Consider the following 17,920-nt stretch of genomic DNA (forward strand, 5'->3'; position numbering starts at 1 on the left):
TATTTTCCTGTCTAGATTAATATGCCATATGGGTGCTGATTTTCATTATGTAGCCCATTCTGGGAATGGAAATAAGCACCATTATTATTTGGAAATACTGTGAATGCAATTAGCAATTTGAATATACTAAATTATTAAAGTCTACTTAAATTTGAAGAATCGGTAGTTTTACGTCAATAAAAATTTCTAAGCAGATCATAAATTGCATTTTATTTTACACTACATTCTCCAGACTTTGTTAGATTATCGCCTTGTCTTTTGTTTTCAAAGTTTTTACCAATATAGTGAAACAAGTCACAGGAATACATGCCCAGTTATAAAATACTCTATATACATCTTTCACCTGGTCTCACTTGGTTATTAATTTAAAAAGGTCACAATACTTAAAACCACGAGTTAAGTTTTTTCTGTTGTTCATGAAGCATCTTAGTCTACAACTACATTATATAACGCTACTTAGTTTACACACACAGGATATTTTCAAAACTAAATGAAGAATTTCTGATGGTATCTACATTTTGAAAATTGGTATTTTCAGTGCCAATTTCTCAGTAGAGAAACTCGTTGTAAAAATGCCTGTTGATTCCAATTAAGTAATTTGTATCAAGGTGGAGAACCTTGTCAAACAAATATTAAACAAATATCAACTTGGTTTTCTTGAGCAACTAGAGTAGTGCAGTGGCAAATCAGCACCTCAGCCCTGAAGGGCTTGTTGTCAGTTGATTTATGAAGAGCTGGTATTTTTACCGCTTTGAGTAAACATACAGACCTGTGCAACAGCGGCATGTCATTTGGTACATGCATTTAATTTGGATTATAGACTGGTACAAGATTATGGTCTGCCTCTTTAGTCAGGTAAACATTAATCTCTCAGACAAAATCTTGCAGTCATGGTCCAGCCTCTCCCCATGTTGGAGCATCCTGCTTCATTTGGTGGATCTGTTTCTGCAGTTCATCTCTGTCCAGCTTCATTTTCGCTTCTAGAACTTGCCGTAGAGACCCAATGCTCTCATAGATGGCTGCAAATCCTAATTGCAGGTGAGAATTAAATTAGTTCGTAATCAAAAGCAAGGGTATCCCATAACTACTATCAGAATGTGCTTGCTACCGTACTATGCTTTACACTAGGAAAATAGCAAAAGTTCTGAAGAAAAATAGGACTGTCGTGTGCTGGCGCAAAAATGCGCCCAACCACAGCCAAGCTATGCCCCTAGCTATGCTCTGGGGAGAGCACTTCTAAGCTAATAAGATGTCACCTCTTGTTGCTGTGAGTTTCACATTTAGTGAAAACCCTTTTTAATTACACAGGTGCAGCCATTACATCCGGCCCAAAAGTCCTTAAATGACTTCAACACAAGAAAAGGTATTTTGCTTATTATTACAGATCTATCATAGCTACCACAATTCAGAATAAAGAATTTCGTAACTACCAGTGTTAACTTCAGATTTCATTTCTTTTATATCTTCGTTTATCTCATTTTGAAGTTTGCCAATGCGAATATTTATCTTTTCTTCAGTCTGTTTTGCTTCGTGTGTTTCCATGGTTATCTTCTGTATTTCTTCTATTTTGTCAATTTTCTCTGCCATTTGGTTGAATTTCATCTCTATAGCTCTTTCACTCATTTCCTGGAGCCAGAAGGAAGAATTTTAATTATTTACTCTGCAGTACAGAGGTCTTTCCTAAACATACAATAGATATCGATTAATCATCTTTGATTAAATATGCAATAGATAACTGATTTAAGGATCTACTGGAGAGAGTTCAGCAAAGGACTATAAAGATGATGAGGGGACGAGAACATCTCTCTCATAGGGAAAGGTTAAGGGACCTGGGTCTATTTAGCCTGGAGAAGAGAAGACTGAGAGGGGATCTTATCAATGCTTATCAGTATCTAAAGGGTGGGTGTCAGGGAGATTAGGCCAGACTCTTCTCAGTGGTGCCCAGCAACAGGACAAGGGGCAACAGGCACAAACTGCATCACAGGAAGTTCCATGTAAACATGAAGAGGAACTTCTTTATTTTGCGGGTGGCAGAGCACTGGAACAGGCTGCCCAGAGAGGCTGTGGAGTCTCCTCTGGAGGTATTCAAAACCTGCCTGGATGTGATACTGAGCAACCTGCTCGAGGTGAACCTGCTCTAGCAGAGGGGTGAGACTGGATGATTCCCAGAGGTTCCTTCCAACTCCAACTATTCTGTGATTCTGTGATCTTCTATGTGGAATTCGAAGGTGTAAGGCATTAGAATTTTTTATAAAATGATTTAAGCTGACTTGATTACTATAGGCTAAAATACTGATCTATTTGGAAGTGATCGGATTTATTGGAAGACTCTCAGGCTGTGGGGGTGTTATACTAGATATCATGAAAAGAAATATTGAGGAGGAGGTCTGAAAATCTCACTCAATTAACATCTTAATTACATCATCTTAATTGTTAATAATGTTTTTGAATACTTCCTGAGAAGTAGTAGAAGGACATTTTAATGAAACTTACAGTGTTTTCTTTAAAAGTCAGTGAGAGTTGGTCAATTTTTTGCGCGAGCTCTTTTTCAATCCTTTCATGTTCCTGTTCCAACCAGCTACGTGCAGACAAAATCTGGCTGCTGAGTTCCTCAATAGCATTTTTTAATCTACGAGTGTAATAGAAATTAACAGATACAAAAGAGCAGGACTTTCAGTCATTCAGCAGTGACATTTTTATGAACATTAATTTAAAAATTAATGACAGTTTAATACATTCATGACCCTGTAGTAAGATGAATCTTTGAACTGTAAGGCTGGTAAACTGGCCAAGGTAGCATTGTTTTAGAAAAGATGAAAGAGCACAACAAAATAGTTACACGAAACACACTGCAACATTTTAAGGCATAGAAGACACAAATTCTTTGCAGCATTGAAATCTGAGTATGGTCATCCATTCAGATTATAATCTCTGTGTCCATAGGTCTTGAATCTGAACAAAGATTTGGTAACCCCTTATTTTAGTGGCAGTGCTGGTTCATATAGACCTATTCAAGTTTACACCAACCAGTAGTGCCAGTGAAACTGCTTTTTTAGACAGTCTTTTGCTAATGAATATTTGAAATCTGGATCTATTCTTTCATCTGGTTTGCAAATAGTTTTACTGACATAACTGATGGGATTGCATGAGGATGGCAATAAACAGTAAGGAGTAAAGATGTGGATAACTGACACTGAGTGAAATGCCTGGAGAGGAGTTAATATCTGAGTTGAATACATCCCTGTATAATAATTAGTAGTAGTAGCACAGTAGCTAATAATTTAATAATTAATAATTTAGGTATTTGAGTTATACGTTCAAGTTATACGTTACATGTTATTTGAAGCCAATTTAAAGCAGTAACACTTTGTGAATGCTGTGCCTCTCTTCCTGGTTGCTTGAGTTGAACTTTTTGCCCTGTTATTGACAGCCACCTCCAGCATTCATTGCTTCTCACAGTTCTTGCAATAACTACTAAACCACTTATACAAAAAATCCTTAGGTGTGTTCTTTAATACAATCTCTACTTGGATACTTAACTAGGGATTTAATGGGCTTTTCAAAATTGGCTAACCAGATTAGGGGCAGAATTCTTGTTGAAAGTGAGTCCTGCTTGTGCTTTTGTAATATTGTTGAGCACACAAACATATTTATACAAGTTCATGCTTTGTAGATCTAAAGATTACAACAGTGGAACTTGGAAAACTTGAGACCCTGTCTTGCAAGGTGCATGGCAGCAGCAAGGTTTCCCAGGCACTTACTTCATTTCCAGGAGGTGGAGCTGTTGGTTGCTCTCTTTGTAGGCAACCTTCAGCTTTGCTTCTTGTTGCATTATTGATTGCTCTACTCTGCTCAGAAGGTGAGAAATCTGAAACAAAATTAAGAATTTACTATTTTTCAACAGCTTTTCATCACAGTCTTATTTGGGACATTTTGGTAACAACAGAGGAGACCTTAAAGAAGGGCTTCTTTTGCTCACATTTCAAAATTGTTGAATTTGCACATTTTACTTTATCATACTATAAAAATATACTATCACACAAGAAGACAGTTTTAACATGGTGAAAACTGTAATTTTTCAGCCATAAATAATTTGAACAGGCTTGCCTTCAAAGCATCTGCCTGCTCCCCCCACCCTGAGACAGATAAATTTACACGATCCATACATCTCCATGTTGCCACTTAAGCAGAGTAAACAAATGGTAAAGCACTCCACCAATACTGAGTGATATTCTTCATCACTTCATGTATAATGGCTACTGCAGTGATAAACAGGATTTAACGATAGGGATAGGTCATTACTAACAGAAAATGCTTCTCACCAGAGCAATCATCCCAGTTTTACAAAACATACTGTTCTGTTTCACAAGATCCTGGCATGCTGGCATGATAATATACTATATTGAGTCTTCTGAGAAAGGTAAAGTGGATTTTAGCCATCTACCTACTGCAAAATGAAGATGTAAAATACTTCTGTTGCCCAAGAAAATGGGAAGGCCTCGACATACGAAGGCCTCGATATGAAGAATCCTTTTCCTTAATGCCATAAATCTCTGCTTATATTTAGTGCTCGCTTCCATTCCCATACCCAATGGAAAAGAAACCTGATGGACAGATTAATGAATTCACAGAACCCAAAACTGATTTTGTTTTGCAGTCCTTCAAAAATTGTGTTCAAATACATATAAAATCATCCTGGGAAGGCCAAAACCTACAGGAAGAGACAACTGCATTGTTTTGGGAGTTTTGTAGAGCATCCATGTTATGTTCACGTTCCAACCTCAAGAAGCCATTTGGGCCAGTAACACTGACTTTTGTTCATGCCTAGAGTCCTTTCAGGTGCCTTTGCATACTAGTGCCAGCATCCCAGAGGCAGCAAATTAAGGACCTTTTTTTCAGTTAGACCAGTACAGTAATGTAGCTAGGTACCACTATCCAATCTAATAAGGACTCTGAGCAGATATACCTCTCCATTTGTAAATCTGTACCTCCAAGGATAAGAATTAACAGTAATGGAGCCTGCGTGAATTAGACAGTAACTCTTACCCATCCATAGATTGCTTTGGTCTGAATACCATACCTGTATTTCTGCCTCTTTGATTTTAGATTCTAAGATCAGCTTGGAGGTGTGTTGGTCTTTACTTAGGCTCTGAAGTCTTTCATATGTAATCTTATGCTCTGCAGACAGTCTGGCTAACCCAGCATCACACCTGTTGGAATAAATAAACACCAGAGCAACAGCTGAATAGAAGATAAGGTCTAGGCTTTTTAAATTACCCTTTTTAGATGTGGCATTTCAGTGAAATTGCCAGCTAACGGAACAGTGTCTTACGAGACTGTAAGAATGGTGATGTATCTTATAGGATTCAGCAAACTGCTCTCAGCTGGATTAGAAGTCAAACAGTCTGACACATACATTCCTGTCTTGTTGGTACTGACATAATATGTGTAGACAGTGGCATTATCAGTCAGGGAAATCACATTAGAGATGCAAAGATGTAGAATTTCAATACTTGGTATTTTTTTCATACTCAAAAAGACATCTGTTAAGGTGTGTATGATTTTGCTTATATGATTAGAAGCCTAAATCACTGAAGACCTTTTTCTGGATATTGTAGCTGTGTTCCTCTGAGTTTTACATTCTCGTTTTACACTCTCATTTTACATTCTCATTTTTATTTGTGGTAGTATACAATTAACATGCGTAGTAAACCGTGTGGGGCAAATACTACAGTTCTTAATCGTTATTTAGGTTAAATTGTTATTGAAAGCAATGGCAATTTTGTCTCACAAAAGACTATGAAATGCAGTCCTAGAACGTAGTAATTATTGTTTCCTTTCTTCACATTGAAACATTTCAGATGCTGTAATGTTTTCAGGATAAATGTACTATAGAATATGTGTATTTTCTACCACATTTCAAAATACTTTGGTCAGGTGGATTTCGTCCACAGTAATAGAATAAGGACATTAACTGATCTGTAAAAATGTAAGTACTGTAATTTCAAGAGTAAAACCTCTGTGAAGTATGAGTCATGTCTATTTTTTTGCTGAGGGAACTATGTAATCAGCCATGTTGCCAGATTTGATCTATGAACCTGACGGAGAACAGCCAGTAGTTACAATTTGAGAGAGAAAAAGGCAGTAAAATGGAACAAGCTAAGGCGTGTTAAGTCATTACACATTTTAACCTCTTTTTAGTCACATTTCAGTTCGAAGGCTTTCATTTCAACATGTATTTTTGTCACCTTGGTTACAGCAACTCCCATTATCATTAAACATGGAGGGAAAGTAACAGCTAAAATGACAAATGTAGCTTCTGCTTAGTATTACGGTACAATTTCAATATAAAAATCATCGGTAATGCAAACTAGCATATAGAAATTATAAAACTTGTGGAAATTAATTTATAATTTAGCAGTTCAGCATTGTGAGACCAATTAGTAACATCTGGAGGAAGACCAGATAAGGTTTACATAGCAGTGAGCCATACTTGTATGTCTTAGAATCAGGCGGTTTCTTTAGAAAGACAAGAGAAGGCACATCTCTCCATGTTGTTAAATCAGAGTCAATCAGAGGAATTAAATCATCTTTCATCTAGTCACCAAATGCCTGTGGGCTAAAAAAATGGTTAGTTTTGTTTCTCTGAGGCATGATAGAGAATATAAAAAGCCACAGCTTTGAAACTACTGCAGCAAATGTAAACAGCAGGCATCTGTAATTGTTGTTAAGCCGAATTAGTGTTTTGGGTTTAATCACAGTGCCTCTCTCTTCTCTGTGGAACCCAGTTACGTATCAAAGGCATCATACAGTTGTGTGGTAACTGAAACATGAAAATTGTGACTGTTAATTTAGTGTCAGCCTGGTAGGTATAAATCAGATTATTTCATTATTCTACAGAGATACTGTAATTGCCACCCTTTTAAACAAAATTGGAATAAAGTTTAAATTCCATTGTCTGAAGTTATGGAATGTTTATCCTGCTATGTTTGGGAGTTTTTTAAAACAATGTTCCATATATTGAAGTGGTCGAAGAGAAGTCTTTTTGCTGTATGTATTGAACACACTCACAAATACCTGATTAGTTTTGACCTGGAAGAAAACATTAGTGTGCTCAAAGAATGACATTCTGATATTAATGATGTGATTATCCATTGAGACTTAAAAACTCACAAAAATTAAATAACTTCAGTCCATGCTTCCACTAGCTTTCAAACTGGGGGTTGGGGGGTGTTGGGTGGCAGCAATCATAAGATGAACATATGGAAAACCATGAGCTTTCTAACAATTTTACTTCAGGTTTCTACTGCACGATGGGTCAGAAGAAAATTAAACAAATGGGCATATTAGAGTTCGGAATTTTTCCCTGTTAAAAAAAAAAGAGAGAGAATAAAAAAGGCACACTATAATTCCCAATGAATTTCCCATACCTCTGAAAGTTCTACTTTGATACTTCTTTATAGATTCATGTCAAAATGACAATAGGATTCTTCATAAAAATAGAACTAAATGTTTCTCAATACAAGATTTAAGTTCCTGGGTAATTTAACCAGACTGTCTATATAAATTAAGCCAGTGGCCCATGGGCATAAAGACAGAAGTTGAAAACAACTTTTGAGGTTTGGTCATCTTAAAAGCAGGAAAAGAAAGAAGAAATAGATTCATCATCATGGCTTGGCTTCGCGAACAAAGATCTGGGAAGGGCTTTTCCCACGCTCACTGCAAGCGATGAGTGCACCCTTCGGGCCTGCGCGGTGGGTTTTTTAGGTGAGGTGCAGCGTGCGCAGAACTGGCTCCACCCTTTACACCTGAGGTTCATCTGCCTGGGCCTAGCGAGCTTGGACGCTGACAGCAAAGTCCTCTGGTCGTAGGTTTGGTTAGAGTGTCCTTCTCTTAGATGATGGAGCCTTACAGGGCTAAACGAGCTCCATCTGCCCGGGTCTGGAGTCAGAGTTGTCCTTCTCCTAGGATGGCTGCCCGAAGGCTAGTGAGCCCATCCTGCCTGTGGACACACTTTGTCTGACCCTTCAGTTGAGACCTGTCTGGCTTGGGAGACCCCACTGGAGGCCCATGCCACCACCAGCACAGCTCTCAACCTCACAAGGGCACACAAGCTCCTTCCCCACGGCACGGGGATGCCCGTGAAAGAGTCGCTGCTCTACCTCCGGACATCACAGACCCGGGCACAGGGCGGACGGGGCCTGCCAAGAACAGGAGTCCTGGAGGGTAGAAATAGATTAAGATTTGAAGGAAGAATACTAGTTTAGAAAATATAAGAGCAGTATGTAGAACCATTTTGTACACATAAATGCACAATAACTAATACTCTGTCTTCATGTCCAAATTGCTGAAGCTGGCCCTACAAACAACCGGGCGCAGTTTTTCGTGTGCAGTTGCACACAAGCACTGTTGAAATTTGGGGCAAAGACGCACTAGAATGGTTTGTTTTACTACTGTTTGATTTTGGAGGACATTTGCTGAAGGTTTTGATTGCCAAGCTGGGTACTTGTGTGTAATTTGTAAATGAAGAGAGATTTTAATATAAACAGTGAAATTACCAAACAACTGCCTTCCAAGTCACAGTAATGAAAATGTTATTGTTATTTTTTAGGCACACTGATGAGTATTTTTGTTGTTGTTGATCTCTAAGAAATCAAAACACAATGGTTGTTGCATTTGATATCACCAGGGATTAGATAAAGCTGAGAACTATGCCGATACTCTGCAACAGGATGCTATATAAATATGCTGTAATGGTACATACAGGTTTTTAATGCTCCTGGTTTATCGTAATAGTGGATGTTTCAATTAAAATACCAGTGTTTCACTGAAAAACAAGTAGCTGAAGAAAAAATAGTGAAAAACAAGTTTCCCTGCGTGCAGGGGATCCACTGGTCAAGAACAGCAGAGCTAGTAGAATCTGAACAGCCTGGCCCAGGGAGCACAGGTCAGTCCTCATTGTGTGCGTCGCCTACACAGCAAGAAGCCAGAGTGCAGCAGATTGATTGTACTTACGAAGTTCGTCATGCAGTGCAATTCCAGATGCATCAGACTCATTTTCTGTGCAGTACAGGAAAATCTGCCTACATGAAATGAGTCCAGAGTGCTTGGAATGAATCAGATCTATATATTTTTTTTAAATATACAAAGTAGGCCCAGTTTGAACATGCGTAGTTGTAATTTCTCTGGATGTTTCAGCTATCACAAAGCTTCTACAGACAGCTATTGCTAGTGACCAGCCTGCTGTATTTAAACTTTCTAGACAAATAACCATAGTCCACAAGTTATTCTGTAAATAAATGATAAGGCACTACTCATTAGTTTTACAATCTAATATCCCTAGAAATAGAATTCATGTTATATAAGATTACGAACATGAGGGACAGGAGCTTGGAGTAATGGATCTATTGGCATCTATCTAATTTTCTGCTGAATGTGTCATTGAATTTAATAGAGGTAGTATTTTCCTTAAAGTTAATAATGCCGATTCTTACAAAAATATACAGCATCATTCACACATGGTAAACACTGTAATGATGCTTTACAAATTCATCAATAAATTATGCTTAATAAGAAATGGTCCAGAGAGACGAGCTGTAACGAGTATTCAGTCTTGTGCTAGGGGTATTATTTGATTCTGTGCTGCAGGTGAGGTCAGCTGTGAAGTTTGTCCGAATCTCGCTCCCCCAGAGCTGTGGGTAGTGTGGTTTTGGAGCGGTGCTTCAGAACTGCATGTGCGTGTAGGGATCCCTGTTCTCATCATTAAAAGCAGCAGCTCTCAAGAAATAATGAGACAGTTGTTCGATGATATATTGACGTGTTACAGAACAGTTGGTGTTAGGAAATAAACACCGCTCTCTCCAATACTGGAGTTTAATAGGATGTTTAGTATGCATGGTATTACTGGAATTGAAATTTGGCCAGAAGCTGGAGATTGACACTAAAATTGTTACCAAAAGTCTGACCAAAAGGCTCAGACTTCAGTGGTTTACTGTCACACAGCATATATAAACTGATTTACGTTAATGGTCCATCTGAACAAGTCTAGCTCAGAGCAAAAGAGATGTACCTGGAGTTCACTTAGCCTACTGTCGCTACAGCCTGAGCCATACATAGTACCTTGACCGCGGCTGAGAGCTGACGCACAATGAGTTGGTAACCTACAGTAACCTGATCATGTGTCTAAGATTTGCTTTTTGTACTCATCTGAAAGCTAACAGGACTAGATGTAAAAATAAGATTGCATTAGGTGAAGTCATCTTATTTTATGTAAAGAACATTGGCTAGAGTAATCAGAAAGTGTTTATCCCAAGGAAAGTTTCTGTTAAGTATACATCTAGTGCCAACAGCATAATAAACTGCCATTTTGATCATGATCTCCAGATATTGCTATAATCATTATTCACAGGAACACTAATTTTTGAAGTAGAATATGTCTGTAAATAAAGGCAAGTAGCTTTCTCCCATGGAACACTGATTTAACTTAATGGGAAGCTTATTTTCTTCCTCATGCTGGGAAAAATTTTATGTAGAAAGTATAATGCTGGATAGAAAGAACAGTTAAAAGACAATAAACTGATTCTTTTATGTTAACAAATGCAAATACCCAACATTCATTGCATAGTCTGACATAATGCACATTGGTATAATCTCATACAATTACCAGATAAATAGCAACCCAGGCGCAGTACAAGGGTGTTGCCCTAACTAAATAATGGCAAAAATCCTGGCACAGACTGTGCTAGTCTACCACCAACCCCCACACCAAGTCCTCAGGACAGGCAAGGGCCCCATTGTGAGGCTCATGTTGGCACGTGTTTATTCACTTCAGTTCTGTTATGGAAAGCAAAGGCTCTGTATTTTGCTTCACAGAGTGTTGGTAACTATGTTGCTCCAAATACAGACCTCTTGCAGGATGTAGTATGATCTCGAAGGGGACTTCAGTATAAAAAAGCAGGAAGAGCTGAGCATGTAAATTTGCCAGGGATTTCTCAGTGAGATAGATATCTATGTGTTTATATCTATCTACCTATATTTTTCAGTCAATTTTCTGATTTGACAAAATAAACTTGTCTAGTTCATTCCAGATTACTAAAGAATAGCACATGACTTTAAAAAACCCAAGAGTATGTAAAATGTCTTTAAAGTATTCTTTATAAAATGGGCTATGAAAGTTACAGTGGAGACTTCAATCTAATAATCTATGAGAAAGCTTTTGTTCAAGGCAAATCCCTCCCTGATTATTTCTGTAGGCTGTTGAAGGTTGTCACTAAATCAGTTGAAGTACAAAAAAGAAAAAGAAAAAATAATCTGCACAATAAAAATAATAGGTCAAATTCAAGACAAGTATAATTCCACCAAAGTTATTAGCCAAGCTACTTTAGGCCAGATTAGCTCCTTTTTCTATAGCTGTACCTATTCTCTGTGTCCAACTTTACAGACACTTAAGCAAATGTTGTACTGGGGTTTGTTAATGTGCCACTGATGGCACATCATAAAGTCTGTGTAGTTGCACAACTGTAACCTGGGACTTCAAGTAGCCTGTGAAACCTCTCTTCACAATTTTACAGTTTTCTGTTCCCTACATGTCGGGAAGCCTGCGTAGGTTTTGAGATTGCTTACCAACAACCAGCACAGATTTTTACTTCTAAAATGCATGCAAAAATGTTCAACTATGATGTTCTTTACAAGTGCAGATTGTTCCATGCTGCCCTTATAATTGTGCTAATTAATTTGTTTCAAAGATAGAGCAGTCTAACCATCGCACTTTTTAAAGCTGAACCAAATCCAAATTTCTATGGAATTTGAGGTAATTTATTAAAAACTAGTTTCAGCCATTAAGGGTGATATTGTTAAGTTAAATGAATAATAATCCTTTGCACTCCAGTATTATATATTATCTTGAAAACACCGAGCAAAATTATCACGGGAATTTTGCCAAAGTTTAATTCAGCCCATTAGTATTCATACTTCAAGATTTAAACAGTATTAGCTAGTCCCCAGAATACACTTTTGTGTTGACTTTTACCTTGCAACTCTTCCCCGAAGATCTCCCAAACCAGAAAGCTGCCGCATTTCCAGACTCTTCAGGGTAGAATTTGTTCCATAGCTGAGATTGTCTCTGACACGTATCTGTTCCTGCAGCATCTACAAAGCATTCATATGCAAATATCAACTGAGTATATATCACATTTAATGTACACTTAAAATGTCATCCATTTTTTCTGCAGTATTTCAGTAACATCAGATACTATTATATTATTACTTCATTAAAAGCTCTTTCTTGTATTATACTAAACCAGATACCTTTTAGGTAATTTATTATTTCTTATTCTTAGTGCCCAGTCTGCACATAAATACCTTAATATGTATAAAATATAAATTGACAATAGAATGGCATCTTAAATATTCATTCTTATCCTTTCATTTTCCCCACCACACCCCTGTTGCTCATTACAGCAGAGGTCAGACGTGAAGTCATGTATCTGCATATAATTAGGTCATAAAAATGAGCAGTTGGGTTTGGCTGCTTGGAGTTGTCAGTAGGTTGGGAGTGAAGGAAAGTTTATTATAGATCTAAGGTATTTCCTGCTGTTTATACAGCACAGCCTTTGGACTGAAGTTGAGCTGGGTATTAGTGTCACAATAATTCATTTTTTCAAGGTTTTCCAGTGCAGCTTTTGAAAGCAAGCTTATTAGTACCACAAAAGTTTCTGTGTTTATATGCTAATATCCTGTGCTGTTTTCACAGCCACTGAAAGAATTATGTAATTTGCAAACAGTTTTTCAAGTTACAAAAACAATTTATAAGCTTACAGGACCTTTAGACCTTGTCTGACCTTTCCTTATCCTGTGGTAAACTTTCTTATTAGACGAAAAAGAATAAGTAGCTGAGATGGCATTAGTCCTGTGAAAAATTGTTAACATACCTCAATGTCCCGATTAAGCTGCCTCACTATTGCTGTTATGTTTCGGATATGTTCTTCCAAGAGTTGCCTAGCCAACCGGTCGCCCCCCCCCTTGTTCTGCATTCTGCGCAGAGTGGAAACAATGTCCTCCTTAATTCGAAAAGCGTGTTCCACAAGAGCTGCCGTTGTTTTCTCATGGCTTAGGATTCTGTCTTCCAGCTGATCCACCAGGCTTGCAGATGCCAGCGGGACTGCTGTCAACGCCTGGCTGTGCAGCGGTATGTTTCGAACCCGTCTAGAGAAGAAGAATATCCAGATATTGTTAAGTTCTCACACAAAACTCTGCAATGTCTTTCCACTGGAGATACGATCTTAGTAAGCAGTACTGGGGAGAAGCACCAAAATACTGGTGGAGAGAGGGCCCACTGCTACAAATACATGGGTGCTGTGTTGGCTACTGCATGTATCTTGTACCAAAGCAGGTCAGGCTCTTTTTCCTACTTCTTAAGGAAGCTTACAAAAGTATAGGATTTTTAAAAAAAGACATTAGCATTATAAAAGTAGTTACAATGTAGAACTATAATTTGATTAAGAATCCAAATTCAACATCCTTTTATTGAGTTTAAGAAGTAATGCTGTATGTCTCTACAGTTTTCAGGCTTAATTGAAGCAGTAACTGCAGAAGGTAAATACTGCAAATTACATGAAAACAGACCAAAATTATGACACACGTCTTATGATTTAGAAATAAAATTTTCCTCCCAAATAGCTTACATTTGGGTACCTTGAAAAATTGTCTCGATTTTTCAAGAGAGCTCTGCATTATGTACCTGCCATGGAAAGCAATGGAGCTTATGGGTGCTCAATGTAAAAAAATTAGGCTGCTAATGGATGCTGTCTTTTCCTGCTGCTATATTCTGTAAAGAATATAGAAAATTTTCAGAAGCGTAAGTGGAAGATACAAGTTCAACCCCACTTTGAAAGAGGAGATCTTTTTCTTGGAACTCTGTTATTTACTGTGTATTCTCCATGTTTTTTCCTGTTAATGAGCAAAATTAAGAGTTTACTTTTACCATGATGATACTGATAGAGATTTATGAGGACTCCAGCAAAGGTCACCTCTGGCTCTGAGTTTTCACACTCATTCCATGCCATTAGAAGACTGGCTAAAGTGTAGTGTTCTTGGACTTCCACTCAGTTACAGTTTAAGCTATTTCATTTCTTTGGGAAAGGGTTAAATAAGAGCTGAGTAAGGAATTGTGATGTGGGCCATGATTTGGATGAGTCTACAGTATTTCACTTGGCTTTGCATGCTAATGCCAAAGTCCCAAGTCACAGTATTATTATATATAGGGAATTGAGAGACACATAATACTCTGCAATATGAAGAGTTTATTTTTTTATATTCCAAACTGTACCTTTCAGAAGGGGCAAGAGTTGGGAAGATTGGGCTTCGCTGGGCCATTTTCCGGTCAATAATTTATGTCTGTTGAAAAAGTACACATTGAATTATTTAACAGTTTATATCTGGCACTGAAATGACTTAAATGCTTCTGCTTTAAGTGAACCTTTAAGTAACGATTAAGATTACACTAACAGCTCTAATCTTGGACTTCAGAAATTGCTTATGGAATAAATGCAATAAAAATCAATACAAAAGAACAAAGAATAAAACCTAAAAAGTGCTAACAATCTTTTTATAGTGAAAACAATAATCTTGAGAAAGGCAAAGTTGACAAACCTTGAAACTGAAATCCGCTGCTGACCCACAGAACTGGTTTGGCAGGACAGAAGCAAACAAACTTCTTGTCCCCAGTCTGTCTGCTGGCCTCAAACATCATCAATCCATGAATAACAAAGTAAGATCTACAGGATTATCATAAAGCTTAAGAAAATATTGGCTAGAGAACGAAATAAAAATATTTAATGACAGCAGATTTTTAGGGGTAAGGTGTTTTTTGGGTAAAAGCATTGGCAGGCAGAAACCTAAACAGAACGTAAGGGATGTCAGCATAGTTTAGCAAAACTGAGTCTTTTATTAATTTGTATTCAAATTTCAATAACCACAGTTTATGTTGTAAGTAAATTCTTCTGTGGTAAGAAAGCAGATTCTGTTTTTAATTTTTAGACATAGCTAGCCAGACTGTGGCAGACATCTCAGCAGGGTAGATCTGTTAAATAGCTTCAGAAAGACATTTTAGATATCTTATTCTAAGTGAAACCAGTACCTGGCTCAGTAGCTTTGTCCACTGACAGAAATTAAATTAATTAAAAATATGGTAGCCTAAATCAAATCCACCTATTCCAGCCTACCTACAACAAATAAACATTTTTAACTATAAAGAGAATGAGCATGGCCTGAGCCTGAATTCCTTGGGGACCTAAAATCCTGCCTGAAAACTAAAGGCTGATGTATGAAAAGAATTTTGCAATTGCTGGAGAAATCTGGTGCAACGCACTGTACAAACAGAAAGAGAAAAATAGGATTATTGGAACAAAACCATCAAATATCAGTTGAAAGAAGGGATTGGACTATTGTCTGAGATCTCAAAATGCAAAGTATGTTTGTGCTTTAGAAACATATGAAAGCACTGCCCAGAAGCAGAGAGCATTGTCACCGTGTGTGTGTTCTATTTATAGCACAGTGCTTCAGAAACTACAAATTTAAAAAATTAGTTTTAAGAGAAACTGGGTTGCTGAGCAGCGTTCACACTAGACTGGAATTCAGAAGGTCTGATTTTAATACCTTACTCAGTCTCTGATCCTGATGACTTTGGACAAGTTAGTTCCATGTCTGATGACTCAGTTTCCCTATGTGGAAGACAGATGATGATACGTACCTCCTGGTTTAAGTTCTTATAAGCCTATAAGTAAAATGTATGGTATAAGAGCTGGGTATCGTTACGATGACTTTGCATTCCAAATCCTGCGCAGACACTGAAAGTCCGGTCCCGCAATCTGTTCCTCACACCTGTAGTTTCCCAGCTGTTTTTTTTTTTAAACAATGCCACCGCTCTGCGGGGTGTCCCTCCTAGCTGCACCGCAAGGTTATACAGTAACCGGGCACCCAGCTCTCAGTAGATCTGAGCTCATATGGTCCTCTGGCCCATAACACATTTTAATGATCTTGATTCAATGAAGCATTTAAACACAATTTAACTATGAACACGGGAATATCCCACTGATTTAAGAGGAGTTACGCAGCAGCAAAGCACTGGGTGCTACCTAGAAAAGCGAAGAACAAATATTAAGAGCTGTACATCCAGGAGTATCATAGTGAAACACACCTTATAAAACCCAGCCAAACAAAAAAAACCTCAACTCCAGTGTTTTAATCTTAACATCCTTCAGTATCCATTTATTATGGATTATCATTTATTATGATTGAAAAAAATGTTTCAGCAGAGTAAGCATAGGATTGATTGAACTTTTTACTTTTTCTGCCAGACTATCATTAGACGTGCAGCTAAATGCAACTGCCTGGAGAAATTGTGCACACGAAACAACAGTTGCACAGGTGGACTTCTCAATCATTTGTTATTGCTAACTTCAGCACATCACTCGGTGCACACAGAAATATCTCATCATCAATTTTCTGATTTCTTGATCTGATCCAGCATCCAGAAAGGATGTGCGAAGCTCTTGTTCAGCTGTTGTAAAAACTACGCTGCAGTTTGGAGCTATTTGCAGTAAACAAGAACAAATAGGTTTCAGAACTAATGACAAACACCCTCTCTATGAGTGTGTGTAATAACAATTTAGACTAATATATACAAAATAAAAGGAAAAAAGAGATGTCCTGATGTCTAGATTCAGAGTGTAATTTCACATAGCTCCAATTTTAATGGCAGTAAACTGGGATCAACTAAAGATACCAGTTGAAATACTGACTTCAGGTGCTTAATTTTTTTTTTAAATAATGTTGTCTCCTGTTTGATACTGCTATAGCAATTTAAATCATGATACATTAACCCAGTAAATTTTGGTTAATTGATTTAATTTACTGAATAATCCTACTATACTTGTCACATGGATGAGATAAAGATTTTTCCCAGTTGGAAATGGTATGCCTGATTGCCAGAAATAACAGTTCAATAGACACTTCAGGCAGCTTTTCCATACAAACGTGGGGTACTTCTTTATCGTTTCTAGAAGTCATTGACATCAGACACGTAAAAAAAGCTTGAAAATAAACCATACAATGGGACATGTTGAAGAAACACTTTTAGCAATGCAAAGTTTGCTCCTTGCTATTAGTACTGCGGCATCCCTTCCCCACTTCAGCAGGCTGCCTTGTGTGATTATTTTCTGTGGGTTCTCAGTTTCTCCTGTTTTGAAGGATAATCACATCTGTAGCGTTCAGTTCTCCATCGTCCATTATAACCTATGGCTGTGCACCTCGGAGCGTTTTTTTCACATTCATTCGTACAATATGCCTGTGGGGTAGGAAAACATCATCCCCGAAAATACGATCTTCCTTGTGTTGCTGGCAGGGAAGTGAAGCACGGGGCTGGGGGGGAGTGGATGCGACTTGCCACGAGTCACGCGGGAATCAAATCAGACTGAAATACCTGCCTCGGCAAACACTTTAATCGCTCTTTTCTTCTTAAAATAGAAGCCGCTTTGGTTGCTACATAGGGAGCACATGACAGCACCAGCCCAGGAGCCTCAGGTTCCTAGTGTTACTCGGAAGCGCTTTGGGGTAACATTTTGGAGTTAGTGACAAAGTCCCTGTGTCGCAGCTCAGCGAAAGGATAGGTCAGGACCCGACCGTACCAGTGAGTCACATGAACCGGCCGCATGCAAACCCCCTGTGCGCGGCGGTGACATTTTGCCAACACGTACGCGGTGTGCGGTGGCGTGCAGGGAGGAGGCTCCCCACTGGGAGAGAGGTCACCACGCCAGCGTGGCTCCGAGCCCAGGCACAGGGTCCTCCTGAGAAATAGGTCTGACAGCTTGGTTGTGCTAATGCAGCTCTGCAGCGGTTGGGGTCTGAGCTGGAGCCCGTGCCG

The 17,920-nt window shown here is 38.3% G+C and overlaps 1 protein-coding gene across 1 annotated transcript; it reads right to left on the reverse strand.

Annotated features, from left to right (window-relative positions):
* Positions 1 to 649: 649 nt before the first annotated feature.
* On the reverse strand, positions 650 to 14,373 carry FAM81A (family with sequence similarity 81, member A). The gene is made up of 8 exons (XM_010143409.1): positions 14,327 to 14,373; positions 12,930 to 13,203; positions 12,029 to 12,147; positions 5,081 to 5,210; positions 3,762 to 3,868; positions 2,494 to 2,629; positions 1,431 to 1,626; positions 650 to 1,028 (listed from the first exon to the last, which is right to left on the reverse strand). Exons 1-8 carry the CDS (start codon positions 14,371 to 14,373, stop codon positions 889 to 891), a joined length of 1,149 nt encoding a protein of 382 aa, XP_010141711.1. The 3' UTR covers positions 650 to 888.
* Positions 14,374 to 17,920: the final 3,547 nt, after the last annotated feature.

This window comes from Buceros rhinoceros, unplaced genomic scaffold (genome assembly GCF_000710305.1).
Source record: "Buceros rhinoceros silvestris isolate BGI_N320 unplaced genomic scaffold, ASM71030v1 scaffold27109, whole genome shotgun sequence".
Lineage (NCBI taxonomy): Eukaryota > Metazoa > Chordata > Aves > Bucerotiformes > Bucerotidae > Buceros > Buceros rhinoceros.

Coding starts and splice junctions, on each gene's coding strand:
- FAM81A (XM_010143409.1), bottom strand. CDS start 14,373: ATGGCCCAGCGAAGCCCAATCTTCCCAACTCTTGCCCCTTCTGAAAG. Junction 2,630..3,761: donor CTCCACCTCCTGGAAATGAA/GTAAGTGCCTGG, acceptor TTACACTCGTAG/ATTAAAAAATGCTATTGAGG. Junction 1,627..2,493: donor TGACTTTTAAAGAAAACACT/GTAAGTTTCATT, acceptor TTCTGGCTCCAG/GAAATGAGTGAAAGAGCTAT.